Consider the following 21,338-nt stretch of genomic DNA (forward strand, 5'->3'; position numbering starts at 1 on the left):
AAAGATCATAAAAAAAGAGCTGGGCCTTGACTGTGTCTCGAGCCAGAAAATCTCCCCCGAAACCGCCGTCCAAACATCTGATTTCAGGCTAAAACCATCCTGACCGCGCACCTCCCACGGAAGCTCGATCTTATGTGCCGAGTGCATTTTTAGTGTGCGGCCCAGATCGCCTGATTGATAGGGAGTCGGAAAAGAAGATTTTGAGTGACAGCTTACCTTAGTGCCAATCTTCGTCACAATGACAAGCGGCTGCAGCAATCGGGACCCGCAGTTCTTCCATGTCGTCACAGCGTAACGGCACGCAGGCAACTTTGCTCATGAATATTTATGAGGTGGGAGGAGACATTACTGTTTAGGGAAAAGTGCTCGCCCCCTGGAGACTTCTGTGGGGACAATGTAATGTAACATGCAGGCTATATTATAAAATATGTATGTTGCACGGTGCTTGGCAATTTTAAATTGTCATTCAGAACGTTTCATTAAATGAAGAACAGTCTGGAAATGTCAAACAATATTTTTTATTTTTTTCTGTGTACAGTTCTGTAACTGCAAATAAGTTAACCATTTATAAACTCATGTAATATTGCATTTTAAAATATAGAATATTTCCATGGTGTGCTTTTCATTTTGAGCTGCTTTCATCCAGTACAGGCTCTGAAAAAAAGAAAGAAAAAAACATTTTCTGAGATCATCTGAACTTTAATATTCATTCTAAATACACAAAGTCAAAAATATACCCACCGGAGAACTTAAATTCTGGGAACTTGCTTAAGTCTCCACCCCCATAGAGTCTCTGGAGTGTGGTTAGTTCTTCATTGAAAGCTTTCTCATATTCTGGTCCAGCATCTACAAGACCACCAGAGGCTCTATGTGGACCACACAAACAGGGTTAAATGTGAAAAATGCAGTATTCAAAATATGTGGGTCTATATTGGAATGTTTTAATGCTATTTGATTTATGGAACGTGTTTCATACTGGCTCTTTGCGGAGTATTCCCGTATCTTGTCGAGAAAGAGTCTCTGTATTGGATCAAGCTGTGCTGCAGATGAGAGAGAAATCACTGTTTTTTGTTTCTCTTCAACATCCAATAATTCTAAAATATCAATATTAGCTATAATTAACATGTGCTTTCTGTCTTTGATGATAAATACAAATTATAATTCTACTGAATTTTGTGTTTAAGTAAAAATATTTATACATATTAATACATTTCAACTTAATCACAATAAACATATTTGCATAAAAATCTGTAATAAATGATGTCAAGAGACGGATCAATCCACCCTCTTGTGGTAAAGATCAGAATAGCTCAAAAGAAAACAAAGCCTCCACAACTTTGTGGTTTTACCACAGAGAAAACCACGCTGATTCAATACAGACAGCAATGTATTAAAATAAATGGATTTTAGTAAATGATAATAACAAATGCATGATATGCATCAAGCATGACAAGATACAAACAAAAACATTAAAATATAAAAACGAAACATTTAAAGCTTATGAGTCTGTGTTGCACTATAAAATCTTAAAGGCAAAGTAACGATTCAAGTAAATGTATTTCAACAATGAATTGCATAAAAAGATGCATTTATGAAAACTGCATCTGTCTAGAGCTTGAGAATCTTATATTATAAAACAGTAATGCTTGTCATTGAGTGTTTTATTCACGATAAAACACGGCTATGACCGCTTCACCAAACGGTTCTGTGTATCACTACACAACACCCTTAGCAACCACTCTTAGCAATGTAAACTGTGTTCTCAGTTGATATTGTTCATTGAAACTTACTTTATTCTGTAGAAGAGTATTGTGAGAAAGATAATGAGTGAGCGAGTTTATTACCTGCATTCAGATTTAGCATTTTCCTTCAGGTCAGTCCTATGTTTATAATAAATATGCGATATCCGCTGCGCTGCGATATCTTGTCCTTTTAACAGTTAAGAGGTTTTCCCGTGACTGACAGCGCTAGTCAAAGCATTTGTCAGTTGTGTCTTGTTCCGTGTTCACAACAATTCAGTCTTTTCAATATAAAAGTCTTCGATACTGATTGACTTAGTCAAAAAGACAGTCTTTGCCGATATCTAATGGTGTAATAATGTAACTTCTGTTGCTGTTCACGGTCAGGGACTATTTTATCTGGCGGAAGGAAGGTTTTTAATGATTTTACTTCATAGTTGCATTAATACATATATTTTTTGGCTTTAATATTTGCATTGTGTGGTAATCGTTTTATAAAAGCAATAAGGTACTCGAGGCTAGTGCTGTATCGTGAATAAGTGACTTTCGAGTACCTTATTGCAGCCTTGTGTACCTTATTGCTTACATATAACATTTGCAATATCTTGGAGTACTTTCCCACAAATAACTATCCACAAAAAATGGGGAGGTTGCATAAAAAAATAAAAACAAAATATGGATTTATGTAGGCACTGAATGCAGCAGGGATGACATACCCTCAGGCAACTCTTCAAATGCTTCTTCTTTCTGCATCTCTTCCTCTAAAACATCAGTTTGTGCTAGAATTGGGTCCTTCAGATTGATGGAGCTTTGAGCATCACCAGACATTTCTGACATATCATCTACCTTTACAGCTTTACTTAGAGATGCAGATATGGTCTCAACAGCAGGAAGATCACCGGTGGATTTAAATAAAGAGGCTTCTGGGATGGGGTCAGAGACTGGAATGGCTTCTTCATGACAAACTTCTCGAAGGGTTGGAACTTCACCACAGGCAACTGCCACAGCTTCAACACTGGAAATATCCATTATGGACTCAGCTGCGCCAACCGGAACTGAGCCGACTGCCTGATTGATGATCTGTTCGCTAGAAGGTGTTTTGTCTGCATTGACATTTGAAGGCCAATTGGGAGCTATAAAGTATTGAGATTGAGAAGGTTGTGAAGAGTACCTTGCTTGTGCTGTGTTTACAAACGTTGATGCATTGGTCACTGTAACAACTTCTGAATCAGAAAACGACTCTTCCAGATGACTGTCCTCATGCGCAGATGAAACTTCAGAATTTGCCGTAACTTTAGGCATATTAACTATTTCATCTACTTCTGGTTTAAGTTTTTTAGAGGCAGAAGCAACATCCTCAGAAGATGGACTGATTTCTTTGGTGTTTGTTGAAGACAGCTCAGGAACTTGACTGATATTTGCATTCGTATCTTCTTGAGTTGAAGCCTCTTGTGGAACATTACTAATGGGCGACTCTACACCTGAATCAACAGCTTTGGGTGCCGCATCTGTTGCATTTGAAATTTCACTGCATGTCTTATTATGCAGACCTTCCATGGCCATTTGGTCAACACATTTTGAATATGCAAAATCCACAGCAGAATCTATTAGGACAGTGTCAGGTGTGGTTTCACAGAAAGTTCTGCTCGCTGCTACAGGCAATTTGGAGGCCACATTTAGAGAAGAACCTGTAACTGCTTCTACATCTACAATGTACTGAACAGGTTTAGTGTCCACAAGAGTCGCAGATTCTGAAGAACATTCCACAGTAACAATTGCTGGAAGGGTGCTGGTAGAAGTTTGAACTTTTGCATTGGAAACAATGGTTGCTTTGGCATCGCTCTGGTCATTCAACTGATGTGGTGTAGCCGGTTTGGTTGTACTTGTAGCAGCTTTCAATGCAGGGATCACCGATTGTTTCCTTTCTTTGGTCTCCTTTGTCTTTTGCTGCAGTAATCTGGCAATATCATTTATAGTTTTTGGTTTCGCTTTCTCTAGGGTAAAGATAACATTATATTAATATATGTAACTGAAGCATGAAAAAAAATCACTCATATAAGTCTGTGCACAAAGCAAATGTGTTTTTCATGGTCACTGTGATTTGGGTCAACATATTTTCTTAATGCTGGAACAACATTCCTGTCTGAAAATTTTTGTCCTATCCCTAAACTTAAACCTAACCCTACCCATAACCCTACCCATATCCATAAAATCTTTGGGAAATGATAGGTGAATAATACTGATGTAGAGGCACCTAATCCTGGTTGTAAGCCTAAACTTGATATAAATGGTAAACTTGTCCCTCAAATCTGATTGGTTGATTGGAATATTGTATCAGGATCAATAAAAATGTTGATTCAGGAACATGTTGTACTTGGTTAAATCACGTTCACCATTTTGGTTACACTCTTAAAGGGTTAGTTCACCCAAAAATTCTGTCATTTATTACTTACCCTTATTGCCGTTCCACACCTTTGTTCATCTTTGGAACACAAATTAAGATATTTTTGTTGAAATCCGATGGCTCCGTGAGGCCTCCATAGCCAGCAATGACATTTCCTCTCTCAAGATCCATTAATGTACTAAAAACATATTTAAAACGGTTCATGTGAGTACAGTGGTTCAATATAAATATTATAAAGCGACGAGAATATTTTTGGTGCGCCAAATGACTTATATAGTGATGGTCGATTTCAAAACACTGCTTCAGGAAGCTTCAGGAGCGTTATGAATCAGCGTATCGAATCAGGATTCGGATCGTGTCAAACTGACAAACTGCTGGAATCACGTGACTTTGGCGCTCTGAACAGCTGATTTGACACACTGATTCATTTATGCTCCGATGCTTCCTGAAGCAGTGTTTTGAAATCGGCCATCACTAAATAAGTCTTTATTTTGTTTTTTTTTTGGTGCACCAAAAGTATTCTCGTCTCTTTATAATATTAATATTGAACCACTGTACTTACATGAACTGATTTAAATATGGTTTTAGTATCTTTATGGATCTTGAGAGAGGAAGTGTCATTGCTCCCTATGAAGGCTTCACAGAGCCATCGGATTTCATCAAAAATATCTTAATTTGTGTTCTGAAGATTAACGAAGGTCTTACGGGTGTGGAACGACATGAGGGTGAGTAATAAATGACAGAATTTTCATTTTTGGGTGAACTAACCCTTTAAGTCACCATGACATAAAAAATGTACAGTTCTTCTATTTTTATGGAATTTTGTAGTATTTATAATAAATGATTTATCTTTTTTTTTTTTATGTGCCCTTGTTATTGTTAAAGTAATTTCTCTTCCACTTGCAGTGATATCTCTTCTCATGTCATGTTGAATTTTAAAATAAAGTTTTGGGTTTCCCTTTCAGTGAAAAGTTCTTAAAACAACCACATTTTTTCCTCTATAAAACTACTTTTGTGCAATGGAAAGGTCCCATGGATGTTAAAGGTTCTTCATGAAATCTGCCAATAAAGTACCTTTATGTTTTAAAGTTCATCAATATATTTCTAAAATAAGACACCACACACGACAAAAAGTCAATAAAACTTACTTATGCTTGTATATCTGACAGGCTTCTTGACATTTTTTGCTTTGGTGCAGAGCGGTGTCAATGCAGGAACTTTCCTTTGAATCCAAGAACCTTCCAACCAAAGGAACTGAATTAAAGACACACAAGGTCATATGATTTGCAGCATAGATTTCTGCCATTTTTTCATTAGCTGACATTTGGATTTGAAGAGATTTAAAGAGACTTTCCACAAATTTGAGATTTTTTTATTTACATTTATCATAATACCAAAATATAATTTATTTCTGATTACTTAATTACTTGTCATGATGTCAATCAAAACGATAGGAGTCACAATTTTATTAAATGTATGTTAATAATTAAATTATTATTGTTATTTACAATGGATGGCATGGCAGTTTTACAGATTATAAAGATTCCAGACCACTAAGGTAAGAGGGCTCGTGCTATTACGTTTTCATGCTAGATACATATTTTATTATATAATAGTTTAAGGAAAACATGTAATACTTTGTATCTTTACTGATTTGAAAACAAGCACTGGGCATCTACTAGTTGTGGAAAGCGCCTGTTCACAATTTTGAGTTAGATACTGTTCAAGTTGAGTGACAGTAATGAACATGTACCTTCAAACGGCGAACTCTCTGGAAGCACATAATTGCGAACATCCCTAAGAAGTGTACACTTGATGGCTCCTTTTTATGGTGGAGAGGAAAAACAGTACAGTTACACAATGAGGACAGTGAACGTGCAAAACAAAACACGAGTTTTCTTTAACCAAGAGTATAAAGCAGTACGAAATGACCATATTGATGGCAATCCAGAGTGTTTTTACCCTTTCAGCGCTTTTGTGCTGCTCTCTTTCGACTCTTCGACCGTGTTTTTCATAGACACCGCTTGTTTACTTGTCCATCGGAAATCAGGACATGCCGTTCAATGGTAGTTAAAACTGAATTCAAAGGCTCTCATTTAACAACGGCTGTACAGCCAATGAAAACAGGATTAATGTACTTAAAGGGCAAAAACGTTTGCATAAAATTGATCAGGTTGTTGTTCAAATTCGTCCGTGAAGCCATAAGACGTTGCGTAATCGGACTGGCACGCCCCCTGTGAAACATGCTGCGCGTGTCCGTACGTGAGTCGCGTGCCACTGTGAAGTATTCTCTTTTCTCACAATGTAGATAAAATAGACCCAACAAAAAGTAAAATGCTTTGATATGATATCAAATTTTCAAAGAAATCCATGGTATTCTTTTTACTAAACATGTATGCTCGTTTTGAAAGAGTAGTAAAACACTGTATGAAACGAAAAAAGTTCTAGTACCACTACATAATAATAATTTGGACGACTTTAGCTTGGTCCAGTTGAGTTTTATTTGCAACATTAAGACAACACACTGCTTCTAAATTGATAACAATACGCTGTTATCAACATATTTACTTCTCAATTTGTAATATATTATACTCCATTCAAAGTTTTAAACATAGACACATATATTACTGTTCAATCAATGGGACTTTGCTTATTAAAAAATAATGAAGTTGGGGGAAAATCTTCAGGTCTGAAATGTACAGTGAGTGATAAAGAGATGAGGGAACGCCAGGAGAATAATACAGGGTAAAGATGTGTGACCATGACCCCTTGCATTGTCTAAAATGTACTTGGAGATGAGGTTTGGGAAAGTGACCCAGCAGAAAGCATTCAAAGCACTAAGAGTCACTCTTTCTCACATACACACACACACACATACATAGAAAAACCGAGTGGAATAACTTGCTGGCCCCACAATAGCTGTTTTCCTTGATCACTCTGGCATCTCACTAGCACAGCAGTGGAATATTAATGTGTCTATTGCATCTAGACAGGAAAACACACTCATACACACACACAAATTAAACAAAACCGATCCCTGTTACAGTCCAAAAAGAAACAGCACCTTTCTCAGGCTCAGTAGTGTAGTAATCGAACAAATAAGACCCTCACAAATTCAACACATTCCATCATCTATGTAAGGATGGCACTTTCTGGAGAACCGAAGACATTTGCAGCAGATATGATTGATCCCTTTTGCTCTCTGGTTCATTTAGAATTGTTTCAACATCATTTCTACATGCTGCAACCTTCCAACTTAAGCACTAAATCCCATTTTTTTTGTAAAATAAGCAACAAAAAAGGAAGAACATAACATATGAACTGACATCTCTCAATTGTACAAATATGACAAATCCTACAGTGTTGATCACTAATGCCTAATAACAGCACAAGAATAAAATAAAAATAATAAAAAATAAACATACATCAGTCAAAAACAAACTGTTGTCATTAGTTATGCAGTTTCAAACTTAAATACAGTACTATATATTAAATAGTTTACTTTGTGATGTACCACAATAAAACTAAGAACATAAGGGGAGAAACCGAAGAACATCTGGCTGAATTATTGCTAAAATCAAAACTCATACAGCCACCGGATATATTAGCCATTTAGGGATATTTCAGAGATATTTGACACGTTCGGAAATTCTTCTAATGTCCCTTGAGACCTGCTATGATATTTCTGTTGGGCTCTGAGATGCGTCCCATTCTCAAAAACATAAAAATAAATAAAAGTTACATGACAAAAGATGCTGAAAAACATATAACAATTTTCAAAATAGTCTTTCCACGGAGCGTTTGTGGCTGTATCTTCTCGAGACTTGCTGTAAATTTTCCTGAACATGCTCACGTTTAATGGACCCTCAAAAACAAACGTATCGCGTACATTCAGTTGTTGAACTGTCACCAGTCTCTTTCACGAAAAATAGATAAAAAAATAAATAAAATTAAATAAATGAATGGGTTGACATTAGAAAGGTTTGCCAACAAAACCTGGTTTTAGTTTGTAGTGTTAATGACTGAAATTATGGAATAAATGTTAAATAGTCAGTAAGACTATTGAATGAATCTCACAAAAACATGTTCAGGTTGCCCCAAAAACCTCAAAATAGTTTGCATTAAAAATGAATCCTGTTAATTTTTTTTAAAATGGTGGTAATTTTAATTTTATGTAAACTAGCATAACCAAGGCAGTAAAACAAATACTACCATGATGTCTAAACACTTAATTTAAATATTATCACTATTTTTTTGCATTACAGTAATGAGAATGAGAGATTTTTTTTTGTAATTATGTTAATAAGAGATTTGTGAGATTCACCCATGAGACTTTCACTGGAATGGCACAGCATTTGTATGAATATTGCATCAAATGGCACTACTGTTCCCGGGTCATTAGAGCATTAAACAACTACTGTACGTTTGACCCTTTAAGACTTACAGCATCCTGAGACATCCTTTACATCAATGTAGAACTGAAACTTCCCCTCCTTCATTTTCACTCACACACTTGACTTGTCTTGAAGCGGTACCTAGGACAATAAGAATCCAATGGGGATCACTGATTAAGACTGTTACAGCTTTTTGCAGACTCACAGATGCTTGTGCAAATACACACATTCACACTTTGGGTTTCATGGTGCTGGGTGAGATTGTCACACTAGGCTGGTGGGCTTTCAGCACGGAGGAGTAGCAGATATTGAATCTGGGGGTCAAATGGTCAGGTCAAACAACGTGGGTCAGGGTTCGTCAAAGAGCTGAAGGTCCAGTCGCACCACAATCTCTCCCGTTGGGACTTCGTGTAACAGCAGACGCTTGGTGATGGGGCCCTTCGAGCCCTGGTCCTTCTTGATGTCGGCCAGCCGAATCTCCGTCCTGCCCAAGAAATCTAACAAGACAGGAAATAGAATGGGGTGAAAGATGTAGAGAGAAAGAGAGAGAAAAAATGTACGTGGTTATGTTTATACACAATTGTTCAAATGTTTGGGGTAAATGTTAAACATATTTTTTGTTCACCAAAGCTGAATTTATCACATCAAAAATACAATAAAAAAGCAATTTTGTAAAATTATTACTATTTAAAATATCTGTTTTCTATTTTATTTTTAAAAAGCAGAATTTTCAGCATCATTACTCCAGTGTTCAGTGTCACATGATCCTTCATAAATCATTCTAATATGCTGATTTGCTGCTCAAGATACATTTGTTATTATGTTGAAAACAGTTGTGCTGCTAAATATCTTTGTGGAAACTGTGATATATATATATAATATATAATATATATATATATATATATATATATATATACACATACAGCATTTATTCTAAATAAAAATGATTTTGTACCAATGTAGATGTCACTTTTGATCAATTTAATTTATCTTTACTGAAAAAAGCATTATTTTAATAAAAATAAATCTCCAAACTTTTGAAAGCTAGTGTGTGTGTGTGTGTGTGTGTGTGTGTGTGTGTGTGTGTGTGTGTGCATATATATATATACACACACTAGCTTTCAAAAGTTTGGAGATTTATTTTTATTAAATTATATTATATATATATATATATATATATATATATATATATATATATATATATATATATATATATACACATATAGTATCACACAGAAGTGAGTACACCCCTCACATTTTTGTAAATATGTTATTATATCTTTTCATGTGACAAGACTGAAGAAATGACAGTTTGCTACAATGTAAAATAGTGAGTGTACAGCTTGTATAACAGTGTAAATTTGCCATCCCCTCAAAATAACTCAACACAGCCATTAATGTCTAAACCGCTGGTCACAAAAGTGAGTACACCTCTTAGTGTAAATGTCCAAATTGGGCCCAAAGTGTCAATATTTTGTGTGGCCACCATTATTTTCCAGCACTGTCTTAACCCTCTTAGGCATGGAGTTCACCAGAGCTTCACAGGTTGCCACTGGAGTCCTCTTCCATCACAGAGCTGGTGGATGTTAGAGACCTTGCGCTCCTCCAATAGGGTTTAGATCTATATATTATATATAATATATATATATAATAGTATATATTATATTGTTATCATCAGTTGAAAAATATTTCTGTAACCTATTTTATATATACACTCACTGACCAGTTTATTAGGTACATCTGTTTCAAATGCAAATATCTAATCAGCCAGTCACATGACAGCAGCTTTGTGCATTTAGGCATGTAGACATGGTCAAGACGAGCTGCTGAAGTTCAATTTGAGCCTCAGAATAGGGAAGAAAAATCATTTAAGTGACTTTGAACGTGGCATGGTCATTGGCGCCAGACGGGCTGGTCTGAGAAACTGCCGATCTACTGGGATTTTCACGCACAGCCATCTCTAGGGTTTACAGAGAAAAGTCAGAAAATGAGAAAATATTCAGTAAATAGCACTTCTATGGGTGAAAATGCCTCGTTGATGCCAGAGGACAATGGCTCGAGCTGATAGAAAGGCAACGGTAGCTCAAATAAACACCCATTACAACCGAGGTCTGCAGAAGAGCATCTCTAAACACGTCAAACCTTGAAGCAGATGGGCTGCAGCAGCAGAAGATCACACCGGGTGCAACTGGAAACTGAGGCTACAATTCAAAACTGGACAACAGAAGATTGGAAAAATGTTGCCTGATCTGATGAGTCTTGATTTCTGCTGTGACATTCAGATAGTAGGGTCAGAGTTTGGTGTAAACAACATGAAAGCATGGATCCATCCTGCCTTTTATCAAAGATTCAGGCTGCAGGTGGTATAATGGTGTTGGGGATTTTCACACTTTGGGCTCCTTAGTACCGATTGAGCGTTGTTTAAATGCCACAGCCTACCTGAGTATTGTTGCTGACCATGTTCGTCCCTTTATGACCACAGTGTATCATCTGATGGCTTCTTCCAGCAGCGTAACACACCATGTCACAAAGCTCAAATTATCTCAAACTGGTTTCTTGAGTTCACTATACTTTCACTATATTCACCATATCAAATGGCCTAGTTGATTCTATTCCATGAAGAATTAAGGCAGTTCTGAAGGCTAAAGGGGTCAAACCTGGTACTAGCAAGGTGTACAATTATATGTGAGAGTACACATGTATAAATAAGCAAGCATGTGAATGAGTATATTTTCAGTATACTGACCGTCCGGGGAGAACTGATCCCTCTCGAACACAGTGACACACAGCACGTCCTGCTCCAGGTCTTTGATGAAGAACTGGCAGTTTGAGTTCCATTTGGGGTTCAGGGTGTCCTGTAGTGTCTTAGTGACATGACACTGAGAGCCCATCGTCACCTCACAGTACGGGTTACTCTTACCTGCGCACAGTGGACATTTACGATATGGTCAATATTATCAGAATGCTTATAACTTAGTTAAGCACCTTATAGCATATAGTATTCATTCTTTACCATTTGAGCGGCAAGGTTTCAGCTCAATGCCTTCAACAATGTTCACCATTAGCCGCCCGATACCAGTGGCCCTCTGAGACCTTACTGCAAACATAATAGTAACACAAAACCAGTTCTTAGCAAACACTCAGAGCATTCATAGCTTTATTAATGCAGTGAGGAAATATGTGAGACAGACCCAAGTAGGCTTTCTCTCGCTTCTTCTTCTCTGTTTCGATGAAAAGCTCAGAAGCGGCTTTGATCTTTTGTACCCAAGCTGTCCTGTAGGATTACAGGATGGAACATTGTCAAAATATGTGATTTACAGCATTTATAAGAGAATATGAGCACATATTTTGCAGGATAATGGTACAGATCTAATGAAAAAACTAATAATTAGTTAATACCGTTCATTGATGCTCTCAGCACGTATAGTGTAGACTCTGTCTATGTGAGATATGTGGAATATGGGTTCATCTCCAGAAGGATCAGTTGGAAGCTTCACCAGCACCTCATTAAGAAAGATGGGCTGCAGAGAGAGGTCAACGAGTCAGGTTAAAGGTCAAGGACCAAATATTATATTAAAGGTAAAAAATGATTGCAAATAAATACGATTTTTAAGAATGTCTCACCGTTTTGTACATGCGATACTGCAGGTGGGATTTCGCACTGAAGACTTTGTCCATTCCAGACGAGCCCAGAGGTTTGATGATCTGTGTGAGGAGCAGGAAGTCATTAAACAGGAAGCCGTAAAGCTCCTTGTTGCTCTTGGCTTTGTAGAGTTTTCCACTGTGTAGGAACTTCCGAGGGCCCAGGCAGTTTGTAACCGAGTTGAACACAAGTTGCTGTAAAGAGGGAGAGAAACTTTTATTGTAATGAAATTGTCATGAGAACAGCTTGACAAATACACACTACATTCAAAAGTTTGGAGTCAGTAAGATGGTTTTGGAAAGAAATTAAAACTTTTATTCAGCAAGGACACATTAAATTGATCAAAAGTGACAAAAGATTTATAATATTATAAAAGATTTCTATTTTTAAAAAATGCTGTTCTTTGGAACTTTCAATTCATCAAAGAATCCTGGAAAAAACTATCATGGTTTCCACAAAAAATATTAAGCCACACAGCTGTTTTCAACATTAATAATAATAGTAAATGTTTCTTGAACAGCAAATCAGCATATTAGAATGATTTCTGAAGGATCATGTGACACTGAAGGCTGGAGTAATGATGCTGAAAATTCAACTTTGATCACAGGAATAAATTACATTTTAAAATATATCAAAACAGACAATGGTTATTTTAAATTGTAATTTTACTGTATTACTGTTTTTAACGTATTTTTGATCAAATAAATGCAGCCTTGGTGAGCATAAGAGATACGTTTATGGATTTGTTTTACTGGTGCGCAGACCAAAATAGACTCTTTTTAAAATATCTGAAAGGTAATTAAATACAATTCAGTGAAAAAAGTTTATTTTACTAAGTGGCTGTGTTTATGCAGCAGGTTTGTGTTCTGGTACCTCTGACAGCCCCTCACACTGCACATGTGCCTGGATCCACTCCAGCCGGTCTGAGTTTTCTTTTTCACGCACTCCTTCGTTGACCTGTGAGCACAGCTCTTCAGCCTTCTCCAGAGCCAGCCGCAGGTGACTGTGGTCCGGGTGGCTTTCTGGAGTGTTCTCTATAATCTGTGCATGAGGAGAGAGAAAAAACATGAGACGATGCTCCCAGATACATGAAGCTAATGGGAAGTGATGTGAAAATTATGGAAGTTTGTTTCTGTCACAGAATAAAAAAAGGTAATTGCGACTTTTCTTCTCAGAATTGGGAGTTTATATTTTGCAATTCTGACTTTATAACTCGCAATTGTGAGTTTATATCACAATTCTCAAATAGTCACAATTACGAGATATAAACTCACAATTCTAAGAAATTAAATCAGCTGACGATTCTGACGCAATCGCAATTGCAAGTTTATATATCAATTCTGAGAAATAAACTTGCCATTCTGAGGAACAGTTACAATTGCGAGGTTTCTAAGAAAAAAGTCATCTGACAATTCTGGCTTTTTTTTCTCAAAGAAAAAGTTTATAACTCGCAATTCTGACCTTATATTTCGCAATTATGAGTTTATATCTCAATTCTGAGAAATAGTCACAGTTGAAATATAAACTCGCAAATCTGAAAAAAAAAGTCAGCTGACAATTGATCTTGTAATTCCGACTTTTTTCCCTGCAATTGCGAGTTTATATCTCACAATTCTGACCTTATATTTCGCAATTACGAGTTTATATCTCAATTCTGAAAAATAAACGTACAACTCTTGAGAAAAAGTCACAGTTGAAATATAAACTCGCAAATCTGAAAAAAAAAGTCAGCTGACAATTGATCTTGTAATTCCGACTTTTTTCCCTGCAATTGCGAGTTTATATCTCACAATTCTGACCTTATATTTCGCAATTATGTGTTTATATCTAAATTCTGAGAAATAGTCACAGTTGAAATATAAACTCGCAATTCTGAGAAAAAAAGTCAGCCGGCAATTGACATTTTTCTCGCAATTGCGAGTTCATATCTCGCAATTCTAAAAAATAAACTCGCAGTTCTGAGAAAAAATGTCAGCCAACAATTTTGACATTTTTCTCACATTTTTATCCAACAATTCTGACTTTTTGTGAGTTTATATCTTGCAATTCTGAGAAAAAAAGTCAGAATTTTGAGACATAAAAACTGATTTCTTTATGTGCTTTTGTAGATGATAGAGTTATGTTTGTTTTCAATGTGTTGTTGGTTCTTATAGTAGCCAGGAAATAGTCAATTAACTAGATTGTAAGCGTGTACATACGTTTTTGATGATGAGCGGGTATCGGGTGACTCTCTGCATGGGTTTAAGAAGGAAACTTGACAGAGGCATTCCCTTACAGCGAGGGTCCATTGCCAACCTCTGTAAAACAAGCAAACAGGCATAAAAATGCACAAAACAGCAATCATGCAACATCATAGCATTTTTTTTTTTTCAGAAAATATAAAAAATCTTGTTAAAATTATTTAAAATGAGGTGTATTTTCAATTAAAAATTGCAAACATTACCACAATAAAGAGGGAAACTGGATTAGAAACAGATAACTATGGATCAAATGGTTGACTTTTCGCTAGTCTCACCTTAACAAACTCTTTGAATTCGGGCACCTCGTCCGTTTTCTGCTGAATGAGGGTTGCGCCGTTGAGCTGGCAGCTGCAGAAGCGGATGTACGGCTGCATGTGAACAAGCTGAGCGGTCAGGATGTCACCAATCATCTTCACCGGCATGCGCTCACCTGACATCTTCTTCCTCACCCGCAACGCCCTGGAGAGACAGTTAGATGGGGCATTCTGGGTAAGCCACGTAATGCTCATTATATGGAATTACATCCGATCTATTCTTATAGTTGTCTTAACATCTGTTTAATAAAGCTGTGAAGTGTGAATATTTAATTAATTGACCTGACATGCCACATTACTTTGCACTGCATTCTCATTAATGACTTTAGAGCAGTTTCCATCATGGAATAAGCAAAGAGGAAGCTTTAAATCAGGGGTTAATTGCATGGTGACTAATGATGAGGTAAGGATATCCATTGTATTAACCAAAAGGTGGCGTACTTGAGCAGTTTAATGTTGCACATGATCAGCTCTTTCCAGTTGACAAAGATCATGGCCACCTCCTTCTCCGTCAACAATTCCGAGTCCAGCAGAGGCTTCTGGAAAGTCTGAAAGCAAACCATAAATATATATACATTTTCCTATATGAAATTCTCTCTATCAACTTCATTGCAAACTAGCATAATATAGATAATACACATTCATTAAATGGCATCACCTCAGCTATTCCATCTTCCTGGGATGACTTTATAATGAACATCATACAGACAACCACCCTGACGACTAGACTGTTGATCTTTGCCAGTCTATAAGCCTGATTAAACTTTAATTTCCTCCGAGTTTTACCTCAGTAACTAGCTGCAGGTCATTGACATAGTTCTCCTCTGTAACAATAAGTTCATGTATGTATCCCTGCCTCTTCCGTTCCATTGGCGTCAGCATGTCAAGCAGGTGGAGGTCGGCACACCCTGTGAAATGCACAGAGGTCATGCACAGTCAAATCTCATGCTTAGATTAATACATTAAAAATAAGATTAATAATGAATTAGTATATTAATTCAGTTACAACAAGCTGATAGCGTGGTCACACATAATATTAAGTGATTTAACTACGATGTACTTATATAAACAAAACATAGTTAGATATAATGTACTTATTGTGCTTGTTGTACTACAAATACGGTTAAGAGGTATAACAGTGTAATTATGGATGAAATTACATAAATTAATTACAGCTGTAATTACATGAAGGTTTTTTTAATATAAGCAGTGTTGGGGGTAACGCATTACAAGTAACTCGAGTTACGTAATCAGATTACTTTTTTTCAAGTAACTAGTAATGCATTACTTTTAAATTTACAACAAAATATCTGAGTTACTTTTTCAAATAAGTAACTTAAGTTTTCCCATGTATTGACTGACAGTTCTCCTGTGCCCATGTTGAGAGAAATCAGGAGTAAATGCAGAGGTGTTGTGTGCGCTGTGTGAACATGATGGTTATTCTAGGCCAATTCTAGACTAAATGTGAACATACATTTATTCCTTTACTTCTTCTCCTGCATCCTATTCTTGTGTAATCCAGAATGGCAGCACATCTTAAAGGTTTGTTTGAGCTGCGCCCTCTACTGTACAGGTGTGAATTTGCATTTCCTTCAGCCTGAGGCTTATTAATTTAATTTTTAGTGTGAAAAGGTCTTTACATTTTCCAAAAATACAACTTTTTTTGTTGTTATAAGAATAAACAAGCAGCCCAGATAATAAAAAGTAATGTAAAAGTAACGTAACATTACTTTACACAAGTAACGCAATTAATTTTTTAGGGAGTAACATGATATTGTAATTCATTACTTTTAAAAGTAACTTTCCCCAACACTGAATATAAGTACAATGTAAAAACATGCATGTACACAATAAGTGCATTGTATCAAATCATTCATTTGAATGTTATACATAGCAGTTAAGAAAGCTTAACTCAAGTGGAAGCGATATTACTTTGGTAAGAATAATATTGGAAATAAATGCTGATTTTTTTTTTTTTCCCACATTTAATTTTAAGGAATAATGTACGATCATTGACTTAAAATAAAGCACCCAACATGATGCTTGTTACACTTACCAAATAAATAACTGAACATGCAACATTGATTTGAGTTGAACTTACTTTATTTTGAGAGAAGAAAGAGACGGCGGAGTGATACGAGCAGTTATATATGAACACGTTTGCTCATTTATACAAAAATATTTGACAGCAAAACGCTGTGATTGCCCAATCAGAATCAAATAAGAGGCGTTTAAGAATTGTTTGTTCATTTCTATAGAATATGCATGCAGGTATATTGCTCAAGCAATTCTCATTTCTTGCCATTTGTGCGGCTCATGAATTAAATGACAGCATGGTACTGTACATTCAAAAACATTATGCGTTTAGCAGTGACACAATCACTTCATGTGGTAGCAGATTAAAAATAAATAAGCCAGTCTGCAGTTGCCATGGAGTTCTTTAATGGTTACACATCATTTTTTATAAAGGTGGTATGACACTTTTTTTAAAGCTAGGAATTGATGTATATAGTTGAGTTTTTAACTGTACATTCATTTTATTTTCTGATAAAATGCTTTAATAATCAAGTACATTGGTTAATGTTTTGGACATTGTTGTGAGATATTCAGAACAAATGCATTTTATTACACAGTATTGCAAATATCTGATGGGAAAGAAGCAGTTGTGCTTCTGTAGCCCGAGGATGGTTATGTTCACTCAAAATAAAAACAAAAGAAAACCTTGCAACAGACTGATCACGGGCATGATGGACAGTCCATCCAGCCAATAATAAAGCAGCAACCTAAAATACTTCCACACTGTGGAACCAATAAAGAACCACACAGACATGAAATAAACTTGGAAGGAATTTCATGTCTTGTTTTTCAGCATTAAAATTACAATACTGTTATGAGGCAGATAAAAAAAAGAAAGAAATAAAATCAGAGTTCATGTGTTGCAAGTACAATACTGGAGTAAAAATGAATGCCATGCTTTTTTTTCCTACATTGGATCATCTAATGGCCCAAAAACTCAGATTTTTGTTCTTATATGTAAAAGAAAATTCCAGTCTTTCATGTTGCACTTGTAAACATCTATTTATTCATAAGCATTTGTGATTAGAAGGGTATTAAGCTTATATTCAGTACATTAATCTTTTACGTAATGCAGTTTAGGGTTTCAGTCAAAGCATGACAATTAAATTTCATAAAATTTGGACTTTCTAAATGCTCTCTACATACTACTTGTACTTCCATTTTTATGTTTTCCAGTAAAGGACGGTGTACATACTGCAGTGGATTTTTTTTTTTAAAACACTATGCATAACATTTTTTTGATCATTATAAAAATAGTGAGCTGTTGTATCAAGAACAACTTGAAATCTAGTGTTCTCAAATCAACAACATTTCAAAAATAATTGCAAGTTCAATCAACATGACAGAATGATGACAGCAAACGATTGAGAATACAAAAAAAAAAAAGAAAAAAAGAAAAAAGCATTCATCCATCTATATGGGAAATACAATTGTACAAGCAATGAACCCCCGAAAACCCAATCATGTGAGGGAGTACGTCCCTTACAGCAACATTTTATACATTATGTACGCACTTTGTCTCTCACTGTACCATTAACCTTAAGTGGCAGTTGTGCAGTTTTTTTGGTTTGCAACACCAATTCTCAACCCCCGTCACAGTGACACAACGAAACAATCAAAATGAAGAACAAACTAAAAACAAAAACCAAACGAAAACAAAACAAGAGACAAGCAAGCACACAAACACAAATCAATCCATCCACTGTTTTGGTATGAACATGTAACAAACAATGACACAGAGAGGCATGTGACTGGACCGGATGAACTGAGATGTCCATCTTGTCCGTCAAATTGACTAACAGCACCTGTGTGTATTGGAAGGGGTGAGGGGGGAGGGGTTGTTCTGAATGACACACAATAGCATTCTACATGAAGTCCACATATATCCAACCATTTGGGGACATCTGACATGGTATATACTTGTTTTCACTATATAAAGACTTGTTTTTTTAAGATACATTTTGGCAACCAAAAAGTATGACATCTTGATATTTCAATTGGTTGGATATGCTGTACACATCGCTATGTCTCAATTCCACATATTTGAGCTTTGATGAGTTGCAATGACACTAATAAGCACGTCAAGTTATGATACTGCACCCCGTTACGTCATGACTCATGAATAGTGGGTCATTCTGTGGTGCTATGGTCTAATGAGAAACCATGGGGGCGGGGCTTGGTGGAGCGGAAAGCGTGCATTAGTCGGATGAAGCGGTGGAACTTAACACTGAATGAAACCATTTTGATTGGTTGCTTTAAAACAGCTTTTTTTTTTTTACCTACGGGCTTTGGGGTGAGATCATAGAAAGCCACAAAAGGACCCACTATCCAGCACTTTCATTTGATTAGTGTTTCAATTCATTGTACAAATTCAGTGTGAATGATTAATTTCATGAATTTGTAAAAGAAAAAAAGGAAAGAGATCCTTTAAAATATTAGGCATTCTTGTTTATTTAATTGCTTTAATGCGGAGGATGCTTTGGCGAGCGTTTACGGTTCTGAAAATTGAGGTTAATGACTGCTCTCTGTAGTATTCGTCTCTTCTGGCCACAAAGCCAGCTGGGGGGGGCAGTCACATGATCAATGTTCCATCTCCCATCATCCCGCTGGGCACAGTTTAAGGGATAGTGGGTCGCTTTGAGGACTTTCAAGGCTGAGTGGGATATGGGCAACATAAGAGTCCTAGAAAGAGGAAAACACAGCACATAAGCCCAAAAAAAGGAAAAAAAAAATCTAAAAAAAGGAAAGAAAAGAAAAACCACAATGTGCAAAAATCTTTACGAGCTAGGAGAACTAAATGAACTCTGCAAGACACTCTTCACAAGACGCCACAATGACAAGGACACGAGCATGCAGGCATAGAGAGAAAGAGATGAGATTCTACTTAATGCTCTACAACATGAGGTGAGAGGTTGCTTGGAAACAGGAAGAGGAGGGGCTTCAGTGTGGCAGAGGATAAGGACTGGACATTGGACTCTCTATAAGTCACCACACCGTGAGGACATAACTAAAACTAATTTTGAGAAGGTCCTCAAAGATGTGAAAGAAATGATTGTTATGAAAGTATATTAGACCACACTGGCACTGATGTTATTGGTGACGCTTTAAAGCCAATTCGTTTCTCATAAGGACATGAATTTTCAGAATCGTTTTATCTGTATTTTTTTGTTTGAGCAGGATAGAGAGAAGTTCAGTGTGAGCGTGTGTATAAGATACAGAAGAACATTCTGGACTCACATTGTTGGCTGGGGTCTGTGTCAGTGGTCAGCTTGACGTAGTTTGAAGGGAAAAGGCCAACAGAACCATTCAGCTCTCCTTTCCACCAATCAGGATCCTCTCTGCTCAAAACATTGATGATCTGGCCCTTCCCGAAAGGCAGCTCGTCATCGTTCTGAGCTATGTAGTCATACATGCCAATCACTTGGCACACTATGGATGGGAAACATAAAATGCACAAGTATAATGTATGTATATATATATATATATATATATATATATATATATATATATATATATATATATATATATATATATATATATATATATATACATACACACACACACACACACACACAGGTGCTGGTCATATAATTAGAATATCATCAAAAAGTTGATTTATTTCACTAATTGCATTCAAAAAGTGAAACTTGTATATTATATTCATTCATTACGCACAGACTGATATATTTCAAATGTTTATTTCTTTTAATTTTGATGATTATAACTGACAACTAAGGAAAATCCCAAATTCAGTATCCCAGAAAATTAGAATATTACTTAAGTCCAATACAAAGAAAGGATTTTTAGAAATCTTGGCCAACTGAAAACTATGAACATGAAAAGTATGAGCATGTTCAGCACTTAATACTTAGTTGAGGCTCCTTTTGCTTGAATTACTGCAGCAATGCGGCGTGGCATGGAGTCGATCAGTCTGTGGCACTGCTCAGGTGTTATGAGAGCCCAGGTTGCTCTGATAGTGGCCTTCAGCTCTTCTGCATTGTTGGGTCTGGCATATCGCATCTTCCTCTTCACAATACCCCATAGATTTTCTATGGGGTTAAGGTCAGGCGAGTTTGCTGGCTAATTAAGAACAGGGATACCATGGTCCTTAAACCAGGTACTGGTAGCTTTGGCACTGTGTGCAGGTGCAAAGTCCTGTTGGAAAATTAAATCTGCATCTCCATAAAGTTGGTCAGCAGCAGGAAGCATGAAGTGCTCTAAAACTTCCTGGTATATGGCTGCGTTGACCTTGGACCTCAGAAAACACAGTGTATGCATGTCTTGCATACGTCTGTGCGTAGTGGTTCTTGAAGCACTGACTCCAGCTGCAGTCCACTCTTTGTGAATCTCCCCAACATTTTTGAATGGGTTTTGTTTCACAATCCTCTCCAGGGTGCGGTTATCCCTATTGCTTGTACACTTTTTTCTACCACATCTTTTCCTTCCCTTCGCCTTTCTATTTATGTGCTTGGACACAGAGCTCTGTGAACAGCCAGCCTCTTTTGCAATGACCTTTTGTGTCTTGCCC

The 21,338-nt window shown here is 36.5% G+C and overlaps 2 protein-coding genes across 6 annotated transcripts in view; both read right to left on the reverse strand.

Annotated features, from left to right (window-relative positions):
- Window positions 1–489: 489 nt before the first annotated feature.
- Window positions 490–6,360, reverse strand: si:dkey-22n8.3 (platelet binding protein GspB). 2 transcript variants are annotated; one of them, XM_067402592.1, is made up of 7 exons: window positions 6,106–6,360; window positions 5,897–5,965; window positions 5,292–5,397; window positions 2,456–3,733; window positions 977–1,040; window positions 742–866; window positions 490–654 (listed from the first exon to the last, which is right to left on the reverse strand). In XM_067402592.1, the coding sequence occupies exons 2-7, from the start codon at window positions 5,936–5,938 to the stop codon at window positions 623–625; spliced, it is 1,647 nt and encodes a 548-aa protein (XP_067258693.1). In that variant the 5' UTR covers window positions 5,939–5,965; window positions 6,106–6,360; the 3' UTR covers window positions 490–622. The 2 variants fall into 2 exon arrangements, with proteins under 2 accessions (XP_067258693.1, XP_067258692.1); XM_067402591.1 differs by having other exon boundaries at window positions 512–866.
- A 208-nt stretch (window positions 6,361–6,568) lies between these two features.
- The window catches only part of itsn1 (intersectin 1 (SH3 domain protein)), a 53,521-nt gene continuing 38,751 nt past the window's right edge, over window positions 6,569–21,338 (reverse strand). For 2 of the 4 annotated variants that reach the window (XM_067403942.1, XM_067403943.1), the window contains 12 exons: window positions 20,048–20,239; window positions 15,521–15,642; window positions 15,176–15,282; window positions 14,696–14,879; window positions 14,379–14,477; window positions 13,054–13,221; window positions 12,162–12,374; window positions 11,937–12,058; window positions 11,729–11,811; window positions 11,551–11,634; window positions 11,284–11,457; window positions 6,569–9,034 (listed from right to left, as the gene is read on the reverse strand). In XM_067403942.1, the coding sequence (XP_067260043.1) occupies window positions 8,886–9,034; window positions 11,284–11,457; window positions 11,551–11,634; window positions 11,729–11,811; window positions 11,937–12,058; window positions 12,162–12,374; window positions 13,054–13,221; window positions 14,379–14,477; window positions 14,696–14,879; window positions 15,176–15,282; window positions 15,521–15,642; window positions 20,048–20,239 (1,697 nt within the window). In that variant the 3' untranslated portion in view covers window positions 6,569–8,885. The remainder of the gene's footprint in view (window positions 9,035–11,283; window positions 11,458–11,550; window positions 11,635–11,728; window positions 11,812–11,936; window positions 12,059–12,161; window positions 12,375–13,053; window positions 13,222–14,378; window positions 14,478–14,695; window positions 14,880–15,175; window positions 15,283–15,520; window positions 15,643–20,047; window positions 20,240–21,338) is intronic. The other 2 variants (XM_067403941.1, XM_067403944.1) reach the window with 2 other exon arrangements.

This window comes from Chanodichthys erythropterus, chromosome 12 (assembly GCF_024489055.1).
Source record: "Chanodichthys erythropterus isolate Z2021 chromosome 12, ASM2448905v1, whole genome shotgun sequence".
Taxonomy (NCBI): domain Eukaryota; kingdom Metazoa; phylum Chordata; class Actinopteri; order Cypriniformes; family Xenocyprididae; genus Chanodichthys; species Chanodichthys erythropterus.